The 19,270-nt window shown below is 40.0% G+C and overlaps 1 protein-coding gene across 6 annotated transcripts; it reads left to right on the top strand.

Annotated features, from left to right (window-relative positions):
* Nucleotides 1-2,243: 2,243 nt before the first annotated feature.
* On the top strand, nucleotides 2,244-16,272 carry nos1apb (nitric oxide synthase 1 (neuronal) adaptor protein b). Of its 6 annotated transcripts, none has more exons than XM_079877210.1 (11): nucleotides 2,244-2,294; nucleotides 2,527-2,928; nucleotides 3,241-3,312; nucleotides 8,940-9,032; nucleotides 9,208-9,266; nucleotides 9,803-9,911; nucleotides 11,078-11,156; nucleotides 11,311-11,414; nucleotides 12,951-13,079; nucleotides 14,092-14,263; nucleotides 15,438-16,272. In XM_079877210.1, the coding sequence occupies exons 2-11, from the start codon at nucleotides 2,830-2,832 to the stop codon at nucleotides 15,791-15,793; spliced, it is 1,272 nt and encodes a 423-aa protein (XP_079733336.1). In that variant the 5' UTR covers nucleotides 2,244-2,294; nucleotides 2,527-2,829; the 3' UTR covers nucleotides 15,794-16,272. The 6 variants fall into 6 exon arrangements, with proteins under 6 accessions (XP_079733336.1, XP_079733335.1, XP_079733338.1 ...); XM_079877209.1 differs by having other exon boundaries at nucleotides 2,255-2,294; nucleotides 2,517-2,928; XM_079877212.1 differs by lacking the exon at nucleotides 2,244-2,294 and having other exon boundaries at nucleotides 2,338-2,640; nucleotides 2,861-2,928.
* Nucleotides 16,273-19,270: the final 2,998 nt, after the last annotated feature.

The raw sequence follows: 19,270 nt of genomic DNA, 5'->3' as shown, positions 1-19,270 counted from the left end.
ATATTTAAAATAAATATTTAAACAAATGTTAAAACAACTCATTAAAGTGTAAAAATAATTATACAACGCTGTTTTAACACTAATCCAAATTTAACACTATATCATGCTGGAAATATATATATGGTTAGCCTGGCAAGCCAGACCCACATCAAGATGTTGGGTCTGGGAACTCACCATTGGCAGGGCTCAATCCGAGGGGCGGGATAAACGGTTGTCTTTCAAATTCCCTCTGCACGTAATAGGATAGCGCTACAACCAACCAGAGCGTTTTCCCGCCAGCGTAGTTGAGATTAAACTTTTGCCGTATCCGGTCGGCAAAACTCCGAACACATCTTCCTTTTTTAAGAATGACTTAAGTGCCGTTCTTTGTTCTTTTCGCAAAGAAAAGCTTAAGTCTTCCAGAGTCGCGGCCAAAGCCGATTCGAAAGACCGCTGTTCGCCAGCAGCAGCCATTCCTTGTTTTCAAGTAGCAGGGAACCGTCGCAACTCTGCCGTCATTATGTTAAGCTGCCCGCCGAATCTATACACGATGTGATTGGCCTGACTAGAGTTTGGTTTTTCCAGCTCAAAAGTCAACAGAGAGTTGCTACCCAGATAGCAACATAGTGTCGGCCCAGATCCGGCCCACATCTGGTACGTGTTGAATCCACATGTACCAGATGTGGCCCTGATCTGAGCCAACACTATGTTGCTATCTGGGTAGACCACCCTGGCTGCAAAATTAAATCTGCTGCCGCTAGGGTGCGTCTAGAATTCTAGGCTAAATATATTTTTATTGCCTACTCATTTCTCAAGGACAAGTAAAAAAATCTCCCAGTTTAAGCCTCTAATGCATGATGGGTATGTTAGCTTTAGTAAAAAAGCAACAATTATAACTGATTGGCTTCATTTAGCAGCGTTTAGCATCCTGCTGTTATCAAGCTTACATTTTTCTAAGGGAACATTTATTCTTCGTATTGTGTCGATCCTGTGTTCTCATTTCTCCCTCTTCTTTCCTTCTTCAGCTCAGAAGGGGGCTGTTACACTGATTTGAGGTCAAATTGACAAAAAATGAACTGTGGAACAACAAGTTTCACAGTCCCCTAAATTAATAAGATAAAACTCAATAGGTACAGTGTGTTCTGAGACAGAATCTCCTCACCTGTTTCTACCGTAAAAAACAAAACAAAAAACATAGTGTGTCAATAAGTGCATGCATTTGCTGTGTTATTGTGTGCACTTATTTATAGTCACATACATCACAATCAAGTTCAGGGGGATGACGCAAGTCTCTCAACATCTTGAGATGTAGACCCATGAGCCAAAAGAACATTAAGGACATACTTGTCTTTATAAATGGTGAAGGTTCTGACAGATTGGCAGACTAGGTGTTCGTCGTGTTATGCCAAACCCCAGCAAAAATACAGTGCAGGTTTAAAGCTAAAGTGATATAACATGTCCTGATTTTGCCATAGTTAGTCGTCAACAGTTCTTGCGTCCAAGGCCGGACTTATTGGGCTTGACTGGGCTCAAGCCCATGGGCCCCGCCCGTTTGTTTGTTTTTTTCAATAATATGTCAGTCATTTAATTTTTCATTTAAAGTTTGTTGATTGGTCTAGCATTGTTACCTGGCCCTGCCCTGCAATGAAAAATATAATTTAATTAGCTAAATTAAATGTCAGTCATCTTGAGGTTTGCTGATTGGTTATTGGCAGTTGTAGTGCCTCGTTTATGCCGAACCGTTGAAAAAACCTGTCTGCATTAGACAGTAGCCGCGTATCCATTACCCTTTAAATTGCGCAAATTGAAATTGCGAATTGAAAATAAGCACAACACGTAATTTCGCAAAAACTCCCGTTTATCGCAAAAAAGTTTTTTCGCTCGCATGAGGTGGTTTTGCAGGCAATTCGAAAAAGGAATATTTCGCAAAACTGCAATGGAAACAGTTTTTGCGCATTTACAGTCACCTGACTGAGAAGACGCGGTGTGTTTGAGGTCCATGTATAGCTACGCAAATAATATCTATTGCCACTTCTATAATTCAAAGTGACACAAAACCCTTTATACTAAGGCTATGTCACAATTAGCTGCTCATTATTTAGTACAACGAAATAACTATACCAGGCCACACACACACCGTGCATTGACAGGTGTTTTCCTGCATGTAGCAATGCACTCATCAGGCGCGTTCACCTGTTTAACCACAAGATGTCAGCATAAGTGTTTCCAAAGTCCAGTATTTCACAGCCTGACAGAAGGTTCGTAAACCTTTTTTAAATAATGGACGCGAAATTACGAATGCTACTACGCTGAAGGTTGGCTGACGAATATTAATGATCTTACATTTAAATTTGCATTTGGCAGACGCTTTTATCCAAAGCGACTTACACTGCGACATACATCTTATGCCGACTTTGCCTGGAAACCGTAATGTTTGTCTCATGAATATTACTTTGCTCGCGCTGATGTTGCCTGATAACCTTCCAATGGCGATGGCTTCTCTGCTGAATATTAATAGATAAGCATTCTCTCCATAGTACTCCACAGAATTTCAGGATCAGGGACCGTCTGCGCCAACGGTGACAGCTGGGATATTTATCATCATGCTGGAAATCCAGACATACAAACAGACGGCGTACGCGATTTGAACCTTCTGTTTGGGTATGAAACAAACACTGAATCATATTTACTCTAAATGATGCTGAAACCCTCTCTGCCTGTGCCTTTGGACATTGTCAGGACTGCCGTCATCTTTCTATGAGAAAACCCTCAGAAATCAGTGCAGCCAAGAGGCTTCAGCATGTTTTGAGTTAATAAAGGCATCGAACGATATTTCTGTTGTATAACATAATGCTGGAGAAAAGTAAATATAATTTGGTAGACGACTCAATGGATCAGAGGATTCCTGCTGAAGGACATTTCCAGCATGGACTCACATTCGAGGTGAAGGTAAATATTAAGAAACAAAAATGCACTTGTTTATTAAATGGCTCACAATTTATAGTGTACTTCTTACCATGCAATTGCACTGAGTATGACTTATGCAAGTTCTGATTATACTTAATATGTATAATCATGTTAAAGGATTGTAACAACTATATTATATTAATGTGTAATGTTACATTGGCACTGTAATGTAAGGGTCTACAATTATGTGGCTAACTGTACGTACTTCACCTGTTACACTGGCATGAATGCAATTCATTGACTTTTTGAGAAAATGTACTGTTTATCATATTGTTTTAACATTTTCTGCCACAGTTCATTGGGAGCCTGGATATTGTGCGACCTAAAAGCAGGATTGAAATTCTGGCCGCTATGAGACAAATACGGGTAAGGGTTCCTGAATTTGTAAGATGAAGGATAGGACAATTATCTTACAGACAGAAACAGACAGTTGACCTTTTTGAAAGAATGATGTGTGAATAGCATAGCTTAAGAATAGCATATCTTAAGAATGGGGATATTACTGGTAATACATTTTCATTATCTTAATTACTAATAACTTAATGTCACGAATGTATTTAAATTTGTGACCTAGAAATAGTGCCAAACCTTAAATATTTCTTCTTCATTTTGCATTATAGCATGTCTTTATAACATTCCAAAGCTCCAAAGAAGGGGGTTTCAAAGCTCTTAAAGGGATAGTTCACCTAAAAATGATGTCATTAATTACTCACCCTGATGTCGTTCCAAACCCATAAGACTTTCGTTCATCTTCGAAACACAAATGAAGATCTTTTTAAAGAAATCTGAGAGATTTCTGTCCCTCCATAGACAGCTACACAACTGTCAATTTGACACTTCAAAAAATTCATAAAGAGATCATAAAACTAATCCATATGAATTGAGCGTTTTAGTCCAAATTTTCTGAAGAGACACGATCACTTTATATGATGAACAGATTGAATTTAGGCTTTTATTCAAGTATAAACATTCATCAACTCACACATAAGTTGTAGTCAACAGAAGTTCAAGCATGTTTGCTTGCAAGAACCAATGAGGTTCATTCTCACGTGTTACGCAGAATGTTTAAGCTTCTACAACAGGGATGGGCAACTTCGGTCCTGGAGGGCCACTGTCCTACAGAGTTTAGCTCCAACCCTGAAAAAAATCACCTGCCTGTAATTTTCTAGTAATCCTGAGGACCTTGATTAGCTTGTTCAGGTGTGTTTGATTAGGGTTGAAGCTAAACTCTGTAGGACAGTGGCCCTCCAGGACCGAAGGTGCCCATCCCTGTTCTACAAGAACCAATGAGGTTCATTCTCGTGTTACGCAGCACAATTGTGCTTCAGCAAGAACCAGTACGGTTCATTCTCACGTTACGCAGCACGTTTGAGCTTCTGCAAGAACCAATGAGGTTCATTCTCACGTGTTCCGCAGCACGTTTGAGCTTCAGCAAGAGCCAATGAGGTTCATTCTCGTGTGTTACGCAGCACGTTTGAGCTTCTCCAAGAACCAATAAGGTTAGTTCTTGTGTTACGCAGCACGTTTGAGCTTCTGCAAGAACCAATGAAGTTCATTCTCGTGTTACGCAGCACGTTTGAGCTTCTGCAAGAACCAATGAAGTTCATTCTCGTGTTACACAGCACGTTTGAGCTTCTGCAAGAACCAATGAGGTTCATTCTCACGTGTTCCGCAGCACGTTTGAGCTTCTGCAAGAACCAATAAGGTTAGTTCTTGTGTTACGCAGAACGTTTGAGCTTCTGCAAGAACCAATGAAGTTCATTCTCGTGTTACACAGCACGTTTGAGCTTCTGCAAGAACCAATGAGGTTCATTCTCACATGTTACGAAGCACGTTTGAGCTTCTGCAAGAACCAATGAGGTTCATTCTCGTGTTACGCAGCACGTTTGAGCTTCTGCAAGAACCAATGAGGTTCATTCTCACGTGTTACGAAGCACGTTTGAGCTTCTGCAAGAGCCAATGAAGTTCATTCTCGTGTTATGCAGCACGTCTGAGCTTCCGCAAGGACCAATGAGGTTCATTCTCGTGTTACGCAGCACGTTTGAGCTTCTGCAAGAACCAATGAGGTTCATTCTCGTGTTACGCAGCACGTTTGAGCTTCTGCAAGGACCAATGAGGTTCATTCTCGTGTTACGCAGCACGTTTGAGCTTCTGCAAGAACCAATGAGGTTCATTCTCGTGTTACGAAGCACGTTTGAGCTTCTGCAAGAGCCAATGAAGTTCATTCTCGTGTTACGCAGCACGTTTGAGCTTCTGCAAGAACCAATGAGGTTCATTCTCGTGTTACGCAGCACGTTTGAGCTTCTGCAAGAACCAATGAGGTTCATTCTCGTGTTACGCAGCACGTTTGAGCTTCTGCAAGAACCAATGAGGTTCATTCTCGTGTTACGCAGCACGTTTGAGCTTCTGCAAGGACCAATGAGGTTCATTCTCGTGTTACGCAGCACGTCTGAGCTTCCGCAAGGACCAATGAGGTTCATTCTCGTGTTACGCAGCACGTTTGAGCTTCTGCAAGAACCAATGAGGTTCATTCTCGTGTTACGAAGCACGTTTGAGCTTCTGCAAGAGCCAATGAAGTTCATTCTCGTGTTATGCAGCACGTCTGAGCTTCCGCAAGGACCAATGAGGTTCATTCTCGTGTTACGCAGCACGTTTGAGCTTCCGCAAGGACCAATGAGGCTCATTGTCATGTGTTACGCAGCAGGTTTGAGCTTTTGCAAGAACCAATGAGGTTCATTCTCATGTCACGCAGCACGTTTGAGCTTTTGCAAGAACCAATGAGGTTCATTCTCATGTTACGCAGTACGTTTGAGCTTCAGTAAGAACCAATGAGGTTCATTCTCCTGTGTTACGCAGCACGTTTGAGCTTCTGCCAGAACCAATGAGATTCATTCTCGTGTTACGCAGCACGTTTGAGCTTCAGTAAGAACCAATGAGGTTCATTCTCGTGTGTTACGCAGTACGTTTGAGCTTTTGCAAGAACCAATGAGGTTCATTCTCATGTTACGCAGTACGTTTGAGCTTCAGTAAGAACCAATGAGGTTCATTCTCGTGTTACGCAGCACGTTTGAGCTTCAGCAAGAACCAATGAGGTTCATTCTCGTGTTACGCAGCACGTTTGTGCTTCAGCAAGAACCAATAAGGTTCATTCTCGTGTTACGCAGCACGTTTGAGCTTCTGCAAGAACCAATGAGGTTCATTCTCGTGTTACGCAGCACGTTTGAGCTTCCGCAAGAACCAATGAGGTTTATTCTCGTGTTACGCAGCACGTTTGAGCTTCATCCAGAACCAATGAGGTTCATTCTCGTGTTACGCAGCACGTTTGAGCTTCTGCAAGAACCAATGAGGTTTATTCTCGTGTTACGCAGCACGTTTGAGCTTCTGCAAGAACCAATGAGGTTCATTCTCGTGTTACGCAGCACGTTTGAGCTTCTGCCAGAACCAATGAGGTTCATTCTCGTGTTACGCAGCACGTTTGAGCTTCTGCAAGAACCAATGAGGTTCATTCTCGTGTTACGCAGCACGTTTGAGCTTCTGCCAGAACCAATGAGGTTCATTCTCGTGTTACGCAGCACGTTTGAGCTTCATCCAGAACCAATGAGGTTCATTCTCGTGTTACACAGCACGTTTGTGCTTCAGCAAGAACCAATAAGGTTCATTCTCGTGTTACGCAGCACGTTTGAGCTTCAGCAAGAACCAATGAGGTTCATTCTCGTGTTACGCAGCACGTTTGTGCTTCAGCAAGAACCAATAAGGTTCATTCTCGTGTTACGCAGCACGTTTGAGCTTCTGCAAGAACCAATGAGGTTCATTCTCGTGTTACGCAGCACGTCTGAGCTTCTGCAAGAGCCAATGAAGTTCATTCTCGTGTTACGCAGCACGTTTGAGCTTCCGCAAGAACCAATGAGGTTTATTCTCGTGTTACGCAGCACGTTTGAGCTTCTGCAAGAACCAATGAGGTTCATTCTCGTGTTACGCAGCACGTTTGAGCTTCTGCAAGAACCAATGAGGTTCATTCTCGTGTTACGCAGCACGTTTGAGCTTCTGCAAGAACCAATGAGATTCATTCTCGTGTTACGCAGCACATTTAAACTTCTCCAAGAACCAATGAGGTTCATTCTCACATGTTACGCAGCACGTTTGAGCTTCTCAAAGAACCAATAGTGTTCATTCTCGTTTTACGCAGCACGTTTGAGCTTCCAAAAGAACTACATGAGGTTCATTCTTGTGTGTTATGCAGCACGTTTGAGCTTCTACAAGAACCAATAAGGTTTGTTCTCCTGCGTTAAGCAGGTTTGGTTGAGCTTCTGTTAATGTTCGCTGATTAATGTTTATATGTGTAAATTAGCCTAAATTAAATCTGTATCATATAAAAGATCGAGGCTCTTCAAAAAAATTTGAACGATTTTAATGAACTTTTTGAAGCATCAAAGAGGTAGTTGCGTAGCTGTCAATGGAGGGACAGAAATCTCTCAGATTTCATCAAAAAGGTCTTCATTTGTGTTCTGATGATGAAAGAAAATCTTACTGGTTTGGAACAACATGAGGGCGAGTAATTGACAGAAGTTTCATTTTTGGGTGAACTATCTCTTTAATAATTAAACAGTTTTCTCTGAAGAACTAGTTATAAAAGGTAAACTTTATGGACTGATGAATGAAACCCTTTTATTGTGGTGGAAGGTGTTTATTCTTTTAATATGGAACCAATGTAAAGACCTGTTTGTTCGTGTCTTCTCTGCTGAGTCCAGTGTGGCTGTGTTTATTGCTATGAGATTGCACCAGTGTGCTGGCAGCATCAGCACGGTTTACTTTAATCAACATTGCTCCATCAAAGAGAATATGTTTGTGCAATGTTTAGACATGTTTGCACAAGATTTCTCTTCAGGGAGCTTTTCTGTTGATCAATCAATTGAGTCAGTAGTATTTCATAGCTCTCAATCTTTTTCTGATATCGCTATCTATTTCATGTATTTAAGGAGAACTAAGAGCAGCAGAACAAACACGCTCCTTAGAAATAAGCTCGCCTTGCTATTGGTCCATGTAGCGTTAATCAAAGCTTTGGATAAAAGAGAGTTATTTTAACCCAGACACATTTTAGTATGCCCAGTGCATCTCCTTTAATCCCACTCCTGTGGATTTCCTAGTCTTTGATTACTTATGCAGTTCTCCAAAGACTGCAAGTCTTCTAAAAGCAAAAGCATCTTCATTAGAGGTTGATATCTTTCTTGATATATTGTCTTATCATTGCAGGTTGCTCAAGTTTTCCTTTCCTTGACACTTAGAAGAATCTATTTGATTTGAGATATATGTGTTATAATTCACAATTTTCATACTTGTTTGTTTATTTATACATTATGTAGTGACTTTATCAAAATGCTACTTCGAGTTTACTTGTTACAGAACCAGTTATTCTGTAAAATTAAGTGATGTGTCTTACTCAAAGGCTAAGTAGTGATGAATTTATTTGGTTCATCTGGTCTTGTTTACTGACCTAAATGTAGGCTGTTAGAAAAATGACACCTTTTATGTTCGGGTCAAAAACGACCCATATAGACTTAACTGTATCTTCAGAAATGTTACACCACTCTCCTATTGATTTTTGTATGTGAAAACTGATAGTGCTTGCTTACCTAGATGTTTTCACAATATTCTCATCAATCTGTACCATCTCATCAGTGGTGGTACAGATTGAAGATACATGTATACAGATTATGAGGATGTGACCCACACATAACATGAGAATGTATACAAATATTTTGACATTCCAGAAATATAAATTAAATATGATAAAATCTTTGTTTTTCAAAAAAGCATTTAAAAAAAAAAACCTAATTTAAAAAGAGAGATATTTTTTTTACAATGTTTTTAATTCTCAACTGGGTCAAAAATGACCCGAACAGAACAGGTGGTGAGCATGATAAAGTTTATATCATGATTCATGTTTATTCAATCAGTTTTCAATTCAGTTCATTATTTTTATGTATAATTTTCAGTATGAGTTTAAAATTAAGAACATAAAGAAGAAGAAAGTCAATCTTATTGTGTCAGTGGATGGTGTCAAGGTAGTTTTGCGGAAAAAGAAAAAGGTGAGCTCTTTCAGCGTTTCTCATAATTTCATTCAAAATATTAATTTTAATAATTTAAGTAATTTAATTTATAAATATAAATTAATGTTGTGTATTTTGTACAATTATATACAACTAATTATTATAAATTATTAATATATTTCTTGACTAAAAATGTACTCAATATTTGTGTTAGAAATATGATTATAGCTGGGATGAAAGCCAAGTGACACTGGCCCAAGACCCCATTTTCAGGTAATTTTACCACATTTTATTTCCATAGAGAGTTGATTACTAATTTTATTCTTGACTGGAGTGACACTGCCTATGGGGGTTTGATGACCTTTACCATTGTACACGCACACGCACACGTCACATCAAAATCATTTGGCTCCGTGAGCTGCAACAAAAAGCAGAATGTCTTCAAAATCCCCATAGCAACAAACAGTCTCCAGCGAGCGTAAGCGGATTGTTTAGCAGTAACATCAACAGTGACTAGTGGCAGTCCACTTTAGTTATATTGTATTAAACAATACAGTACCAATCAATACCAACATCATTCTGAAATGGATCCATTTCTTGAGTTTTAGCTTGACACTAATTTAATGTAACATTTTCTGTTGTATTTCCAAAATCTGTTGTTATTTCAAAAATGTATTGAGCACATGTGTACTCCTGTAATGCTAAAGGAACCAAGTCAGTGAAGAGCATGTTGGCCTTGTTGTTGCCATGGCAATGAGACAGTTATAAGGTCAACTGCTGTAGCTCATTAGTCATTTTTTTCTTTTCAGAATATTTTACGTCTCACATGACTCACAGGACCTGAAGATATTCAGTTATATAGCCAGAGACAGGAAAAGCAACGTGTTCCACTGCAATGTCTTCAAATCCAAGAGAAAGGTAAACCTCACTATAATGAAGGAAATCCTCTAGACATTTGATAATACTCCATTTGGCACAAATATGTTAATAATATTGATTGGTTGTCCAGGAATAAAAATGGCAAAATGGGACATCTTAGGGGTGAATAAATAATGCTGGACTTATATTATTTAGCTGTCATCTTATTCATCAGATGATTTAAAGTAACAGGGATCAACAATAAGGATGGCCGTCTGGTCCAGGACTAATGTGAGAGAGTTTTGGGTCGGCTGATGAAACAGTCACTAGCCCGTTTGGGTCAGTGCTGTCTTGCCTCTGAAAATATTACATTAGTTCATATTGTCCATACATTTTTTTGTGCCCTGCAGACAACATTAAACATTTGGTTTTCATTGGACGTAATCTACATTTCTGTTACATTATCTTTGTGGCAATTCATTATCTTAATGACAAATCAGCAGAATTGTTAATGCTGTCTAGCTGCTGGCCGACAAATGGTAATGAAAATAAAGCTGCAAGCAGCAATTACTGGGCTGAGCCCTGCCCAACAATCGCATTGTTGTGAAGAGGCCAAGGTGGAGTCGTTAGGATCCATATGCAGTTTAATAAGTAAGAGCGAAAACATAGTACAACGAAACAGACAGGGGTTCAGTACACAAAGATAGATAGATAGATAGATCCACAATTTTTTTTTATCAATTTTGATATAATTGAAACAATACCATTTATGACTATTCTTAATAATTCTGTTGCAAAAAATTTGTCTCATGGGATTTTTTTGAACAGCAACAGGTTAACCGTTTTCTCCAGAAAAAGAAACTGATTTTGGCATAAGCTACTTGATATGAGTCTCTTTGGCTTGGGTTTTTTGTCCAGAGCGCCATGGTCTATCTAAAATTAACTAATCCATCACTTTGACAGCACTGCTATAATGTGTAATTGACTTATGGGTGTAATGTTCTCCCTCTCTCACTCACTCCTTCTCTTTCCCTTATATCTGTCATCCTCTTCTATAAAAATCCCTCTTTCTTTCTCAAATGTTAATTAATTCTTCTGTCTCTCCCAGTACAGCTTTTTTTGTCCCATATCAAACAAAAATCCACAGATGTTTACCTGCATGTGAAAAAGCACGTTTGACATGTTCAATAAACCTCGGTTGCTTAAAGATCTACTGTCTGTCTCAGAGCCAAGCCATGAGGATAGTGCGGACCGTGGGTCAGGCGTTTGAAGTGTGCCATAAACAGAGTCTAGACAATGCCGACGGTGAGAAGACATTGACCTTAACTTACATTTCATCTGAAGTGTTGCCATTTTCATAGAAGACAAATTAAGATCAGTCATTAAAATCATAACCATCAAAAAATCTATATTGTTATGTGAACTAGATACTTTCCATTGATTATTCTGTAATTGGCAGCATGGCTTGTAAAAGGAGAAGAGGATAGAAGCAAAGATGAAAATCCGGTTACTGGCAGCACCACTGAGACATCAGGCAACGCTGGCCTGGAAAAAGATGACAAGGTAAAGTCCTCTGCCTGACTATAAGGTTGATATGCAGTTTGAACGAGTTCCCACAGCCAGCAGAATATCAAGAACAAATGTGTTCAAATTCTTAATTTCTTTTTCACATTTTCACATTGACTCAATAAAATTTTACCAACAGAAAGCCATACTTTTTAGAAGAAATTAGAAGAAAGAAGATGTCTGAGGTGTTGTCTCTTTAAATATAGCTCAAGTTTTCCCTGTTTTCTGTTATTTATAGATGCTACAGTTTGCTCATCCCACATGGTTTTTAGGGCAGAAACTGGGCCATGATCAAAATTAGGGCTAAAAAAGGATATTTACTAGACAGTTGTCTGAAGTTTAGTTCAAATATCCTTTGGAATCTTATAATGACACTTAAAAGTGAATTTTAGACATTGATGGTAGTTTCTTTCCAATAAGTCTTGTTTATTAACATGCCAACTGTTTCCAGCAATGATGGGGCTAATTTATGAATTATATATTTTAGGATACACATTTTAGACACTTCTAGAATTTTAGCTTTACTCTAATGAATAAGATATGAAAGCTGTCCATGCTGACACGTATTAGATCACTGGGGAGTTTTTAGGAAACTGCGCTTTCACAGAGGTTAAAGCTTTCATGTACTTGTAATGGTTTGCAAAATGACTTTGATACAGCAGAAGTTGTCTGTTCTGGAATCTGTTCTGTGAATCTGCTGATCTTCTTTCATTTACAGCAATCATAAGAGCGAACATATGAGACCAGTGTTTTTCATTTTTTATGTTCCTCTGGGCCTAAGGGGCTGTTTAGATGACACCTTTTTCAACTAAAAAGTACAACTTTTTATGAGTTTTGCCCGTTCATTTACACGTCAAGTGCGTTTTGGGTGTCTGAAAATGCAAACCTTTGAAAACGGGTTTCAAAGTGCAAGTTTTTGAAAACGGTCTCCGTGTAAATCAATTTACACCATCCAATCAATTATCCATGGGCAGAATCAAGTCCCGCCCTACATATTTTCATTCGAGAAGCCGTTACACTCAGATATACGTCACAATAGGGAAGAAAAGACAATCACAACTTGAGTTTCATGCCGACCTTTACTTACTTTACTTTACTTACTAGCTAGTGGTTTAGTATCTAAGCAGGTGATTGAAAGGTTTTACCTTCAAACTCACAAAAGGGTCATCCATAAACTATTGTGATGTTAAATAAGAAACACCAGGCCACTCCAGTAAGAGTTGTCACTGTAATAAGTAGATTGTAAGTGGATAACATGTTCCATAATTCAAGATGGCATGGCTATGGTGATGTTCTTGAATATGATTGGTTGATAGAAAGAAAACGGTCACTCCTATTAACCTTAACAAATAAACTAAACTATTCTCAATGTGTGATACATTTCAAAAGAACTAATAGATTCCAAAGTGTCAATCGCAGTTCATGCACATGGTTGATTATTAGGTACTAAGTAGCTTAATTGGCCCTCATTTGCAAAGCAAATGTCAGCTTAAAGGTAATAAACAGCATGTATCTCCTACTTTCTCCATGCAGGTGTGTGAAGCACCAGTGCTGGTGATGGAGTCTCCTCTCTCCAGCCCTCTAACTGTGAGCCATCAGGTGCAGCTCCTGCAGAGGCAGTTACAGCAGCAGGAGCAGAGGAGTCAAGCTGCCTCCGCACAGGTCACATCACATGTCTAAACGCTTTCTCAGATAGATAGATAGATAGATAGATAGATAGATAGATAGATAGATAGATAGATAGATAGATAGACAGACAGACAGACAGACAGACAGACAGACAGATAGATAGATAGATAGATAGATAGATAGATAGACAGACACAGACAGAGAGATAGATAGATAGATAGATAGATAGATAGATAGATAGACAGACAGACAGACAGACAGACAGACAGACAGACAGACAGACAGACAGATAGATAGATAGATAGATAGATAGATAGACAGACAGACAGACAGACAGACAGATAGATAGATAGATAGATAGATAGACAGACACAGACAGAGAGATAGATAGATAGATAGACAGACAGACAGACAGACAGACAGACAGATAGATAGATAGATAGATAGATAGATAGATAGATAGATAGATAGATAGATAGATAGATAGATAGATAGATAGATAGATAGATAGACAGGCAGATAGATAGATAGATAGATAGACAGGCAGATAGATAGATAGATAGATAGATAGATAGATAGATAGATAGATAGATAGATAGATAGATAGATAGATAGATAGATAGATAGATAGATAGATAGATAGATAGATTGTATGAATTTCTTTCTTCTGCTGAACACAAAAGAAGATATTTTGAAGAATGTTGGCAACCAAACAATTGATGGACCCCATTAACTTCAATAGTATTTCTTTACCTACTATGGAAGTCAATGGGGTCCATCAACTGTCTGGTTACCGACATTCTTCAAAATATCTTCTTTTGTGTTCAGCAGAAGAAAGAAATTCATACAGGTTTGAAACAACTTGAGATTGAGTGAATGATAACATAATTTTCATTTTTAATTGAACTATTCCTTTAAGTAACCACCCAAAATACATTGTGCCTTGGCAACCACCCAGAAAATCCTATCATCTTAGTGGCAGGTTTTGCACAGGTAAGCACTATTCTTCTTACAGAAGTGTAACAATCTAATTGTTGTTCTGTAGGTGGTTCTGCTACAGCAGCAGCTGTCGGTGGAGACCAGCGCCAGGACGGAGGCTCAGGCGAGAGTCCAGCAGCTCCTGCAACAGAACACTGAACTCCTGCAGCATCTCTCGCTTCTGGTCAAACACGTGCAAGAGCTGGAGCTTCGCACTCAACCACACAAAAACTCTCCCTGTGAGTCTCGGGTTATATTCCTTCAAGAGATCTATCTCTTTACTTCTTTCATGTCAAGTCAATTCACCTTCATTTATATAGCGCTTTATACAATACAAATCAAAGCAGCTTTATAGTCATACAGCCTGGCACACAGCTTTACCATGTGTGCCAGGCTAAAGGATAATTCAGTCTGTTTCAAAGAATAGTTCACCCTAAAATTAAAATCCTGTCATTTACTCCTGATCACGTTGTTCCAAGTCTTCTTTTTTTGACTTTCTTCTTCCACTGATCACAAAAGTAAAAATGTTCATGCTGCTCTTTTCCATATAATGAAAGTCTATAAAAGCACCAAAAAATGTGTCCCAGGCTGGGCTTGACCTCAATACTATCTGTAGGCAGTGGTTTGTAATATTTACACCTGTGTGTTTGGATATATGTTAAGGGTACAATAGGAATGTGCTGACAGCATTTAAAACGTTTTAAGATTTTTGTATGTACAGCTTTAGTAGTAAAAAATCTTTACAAATCCTTTATATTCTAAATATTTTTTGTGTAGGTAGATTTTACTATTTTATATGCTATCGTTCAAAAGTTTGTGGTGAGTAAGATTGTTTTTGAGATTGTTTTTGAGATTGATTTGGAAAGAAATTAATACATTTATTCATCATACGTGACAGTAAGAGCATTTATGATGTTACAAAGGATTTCTATTTCAAATAAATGCTGTTCCTGAAAATAATGTATCACAGTTTTCACAGAAATATTGATCAGCACAACTGTTTGCATATTAGAATGATTTCTGAAGGATCATGTGACACTGAAGACTGGAGTAATGATGCAGAAAATCCAGCTTTGACATCACAGGAATAAATAACATTTAAAAAACATTGCAATAGTAAACAGTTATTTTAAATTGTAATAATATTTCACAATATTACTGTTTTTACTGTATTTTTGATCAAAGTAATGCAGATAAGAGACTTTTCCCTTTCAATTTTTTGAAAGGTAGTATACATATTTTATGATAAAATTTTCATTGATTAAAGTGAAAGAATCCTTTAATAGAAGTTGAATACTGCATCAGAAATCTGCATCAGAATATAATCAAGTCATTTTCAAAGAAGGTAAATGTGATGACACCTCTGAGTTATTCTCTTACTGACCATGCCATTATGCCATTTCCTCCATGAAGTGGGATCCCAAGACAGTCTACTGGAAATCGCCCTGCGTGCCAACATGCCAGCTGCATCGCGTGACCCCAACCCGAATCCCCCCCCAAGCGCTCGAGGGGGCTTCCCTCTCTCAAACAGCCTGGTTCGGCTGGATGGCTTTCGTTTCTTCACAGAATCTTCAGACCAGGAGAAGAAGCCGGAGCAGGACCGTGACTCAGGTCAGGGTCAGGATGAAGATCAGTCAGGAGGTTGCTCTCCTCCAGAGAACCAGTTCCTCAGCGCACTGGACACAGCTGGATTCAGAGAGTCGGGTATCGCATCCGGTTATGAGTCTAACACGGATGAGAGCGATGACCGGGACAGCTGGGGCCAGTAACTGTGTGCATCTGTGTTTGTGAGAGACTGTTCCTGCTGAAAAAAACAGCCCACACCAGCAGGGGTAGCAAGCTAAGCACTTTAGCTTTGTGAAGAGAGTTTTGCATTGCAGCTTCAGCTGTCAGAATGATCACCTTATGTGCTTGTATATTAAAAAAAAACTGAAAGATGTTAAACATCCCACTGTTTAATTATACAGATCCTAACCAGTGTGTGTGTTCAGGTTGTTCTGCTCAAAAATCAATCAAACAATATAAAACATTTAAAAAAAAATTTCTCACCCATGTGTCATTCCAAGCCTGTATAAATAAACTGCATACAATAAACTTGTTGAGTTCAATCAATGTTGTTTTGGGCCCAATTGATGTGCATTGCATGGACAAAAAACAACAAATCTTTCACAATATACCGTTCAAATGCTTGGGTTCAGTAAGATAGTTATTTTTTTTAGGAAGTTAATACTTTTATTGTGCAAGGATGCAATATATTGATCAGTAAAGTGACAGTAGATTTTTATAATGTTACAAAATATTTCAAATAAATGCTGTTTTTTTACTTTTTTTTCTGTTTTTAACATTGATGATAATACAATTTTTTTTATTGCGCAGCAAATCAGCATTTTAGAATGATTTCTGAAGGATCATGTGACACTGAAGACTGGAGTAATGATGCTGAAAATTCAGCTTTGTCATCATAAATAAAAAATACCTTCAAATAAATAAATAAAAAGTACTGACGTAACGTCGGTTCCCTGAGATAACGGGAACAAGTACTGCGTCGCTAGACGCAATGGGAAAACTCCCTTTTCTTCGATTACAGAAGATTATAGACCTTATGTAGCCCCGCCCCTTTTCAGCGCTGCACTCATTGTCTTTTGACTTCCGGTCTGCATTTTCACAGCGATTCTGCGTGTTTATTAATGAACGGCTCGTTTTAAAATATTCCCGGTCGACTGACATTTGTTGAGTCATCTGCTTTAAACATCACAGTCCAATAACTTTCGTTAACTTTACATTAAGTAAATCCACTTCAAAAGCTAATTACTCCTGGACAGCAATGCCATAGAAATATACAGGGCGACCGCAAAAACAGAAGTTAAAAGACAATATTTTAAAGATGGCAGCGCCCTCGTTTCTCTGGCGCATAAGGTCTATAGAATAACGCAATTGAAACTGCACAAGCCTATGGGGAGAAAGCCCGCCAGAGCCTGATGAAAGGGGCGGGGCTATCCTTCTATATAAGTGGGCATTCTGGCTTAAGGAATCAGGTTATTTAAGCACGGCCGGTGATGCAGTACTCGTTCCCTTTATCTTAGTGAACCAAAGTTACGTTCACTTTTGATACGGGTCACACATACTGTGTCGCTAGACACAATGGGAACCTAGTCCTATCGTGCCGTGCTTAGAACTGCGGAACCACAGTCGTTCTGTGGCCCTGGTCCAGGGCGCATGGATGTGAAGGTTAAGATATAAAGACCAACAAGCTCTAGCCTCTGAAATGGTGTTCAGGACTCTCACAGGGAGGTTCATCGGCTCCCGTCGAGGGGCCAGAAGTGAAGGGGCCCACAACTCTGGTTGGGGGTGCCAGATTGTTCCTTACGCTTGGGAAAGGAAGTCCTTCCTCAGGGGAATTTCCTCAGGGGCTGCTGAGAGCTGCTGTGTCAACTCAGGAGGGGCCACAAGAAGGACTGCGCGTATGTCCTCCCTGATCTGTCTGATGACCTGAGGGAGCAGTGCGACTGGAGGGAAGTCGCATAGGGGAAGGCTGTGCCATTCGTGGGCAGCATGTCCCTGTCCCTAGAGAAATATATTTGGCAGTGAGAGTTGTCTTCTGAGGCGAAGATGTTGACCTCTGCCTTCCCGAAGATACTCCAGATCATACGACCCATCTGGGGGTGAAGTGTCCACTCTTCCGTGGACACGTTGCCCCGGGACAGCATGTCTGCCCCTTGGTTAAATCTCGCCTGCACATGCACCGCTCTCAGCGAGCACAGATTGAATTGTGCCAATAAGAGGAGGCTTCTCACCAGTTTGTACAGAGGCCTCGATCTGAGTCCACCTTGGTGGTTAATGTAGAACACCACTGCCATGTTGTCCGACCAGACTAAAACATGGTGCCATTTCAGATCTGGCAGGAAGGTTCTGAGGGCCAGAAAGACTTCCAACATTTCCAGGCAGTTGATATGAAGCCTTTTTTATATGCTCAACCAGGAGCCGGAAGTTGACCTTATCTCGCACAGAGCTCCCCAACCCGTGTTGGTCCTTCCAAGGGGTCAGGGCCATGATGCAGCCATGATCCACCCTGATGCGGAGGCGTCCGAGATGCCAATGCCTGGGCTGGGATTCGGGGTTTCAGCCAGTACTGTAGGGGCCTCATGGGAAGCAGGCCCAGCTGAAGAGACCCTGACCCTGAAAGACGCTGCGAGCTGTTGAATCGTCAAGGCTTGCTCTGGTGTGAGCGTGGCCCATATTTGGGCTGCAGTAAGGACTACTCCCAGGAATGAGATCCGTTGGCTGGAAGACAGCAAGCTCTTGGCAATGTTGATCCTGTGTCCCAGGCATATCAAATGGCTGGGGAGCAAGGATCTGTGAGCATCCAGCTCGGTCTTTGACTGGGCCAGTATGAGTCAGTCATAGAGTAAATTCAGGATGCTGATTCCCTTCTGTCTCAGAGAGGAGAGAGCCACATCCATGCACTTCGTGAAAGTGCGCAGAGCTAGAAAGAGTTCGAATAGAGGCCCGTACATTGGTAAGCCACCCCCTTGAACGCCAATGGGGAGCTATTTGGATGTGAAAGATCAGCTGTGAAAAACCAATCCCCTGGCACACCTGCGAGAGGATTTCTTTCAATGTTAACATTTACAGTAAACGGCCGTTTCATAAGGACGCTATTCAGATGCCTGAAATCGTGGATGGGACTGAGGCCGCCATCCTTCTTGGTAAAGAGGAGTATAAAAGCCTGACTCTGTGTGGGCCAAAGGAACAGTCTCTACTGCCCCTTTTGCTAGCAAATTCATCACTTTGGTGCGGAGAACAAGCGAAATAAAGTACTTTAGTTAGAAAAGAGCCGCTTTCTTTAGGGTCTGTGAATTCAGCGAGGCGAGGCTCGTGCACTTGCAGTGAGAGCGCCTGTCTTTGATGCATTGCCATGGACCCGGCATATATATAAATATATATATATATATATACAGTATATACATTTTGGATTAACCTATCCCTTTAAAGCTAAGTGTCTACAGTGGTCCCTGGTCAGTTAACATGAGTCTCAAGAAGTATTTGACTTCTCTGTATTTCTTTGATTGCATTGTATTATTTTGAAGATGGAATGTAGTTGTGAGCCCTGAAACTAGAGTATGGCTTTGTTTCTTTTTAAAGGGATATGGACAGCCATACATTTAATGGCATTTTTTATTTAAATACTTTTTATTATTGCACATGTTTTACGATGTTGAAGCGCAATGCAAATGTGTCTCTGTGGG

This window comes from Squalius cephalus (genome assembly GCF_949319135.1).
Source record: "Squalius cephalus genome assembly, chromosome: 7".
Lineage (NCBI taxonomy): Eukaryota > Metazoa > Chordata > Actinopteri > Cypriniformes > Leuciscidae > Squalius > Squalius cephalus.
This window is presented reverse-complemented; position numbering and strand designations above follow the sequence as displayed.

Excerpts from the sequence above, each read along its gene's own strand:
- nos1apb (XM_079877210.1), top strand. The coding sequence starts at position 2,830 with ATGCTGGAGAAAAGTAAATATAATTTGGTAGACGACTCAATGGATCAG. Across the intron at positions 3,313-8,939 it reads CCGCTATGAGACAAATACGG|TATGAGTTTAAAATTAAGAA; the intron begins GTAAGGGTTCCT and ends TATAATTTTCAG. Across the intron at positions 9,267-9,802 it reads GCCCAAGACCCCATTTTCAG|AATATTTTACGTCTCACATG; the intron begins GTAATTTTACCA and ends TTTTCTTTTCAG.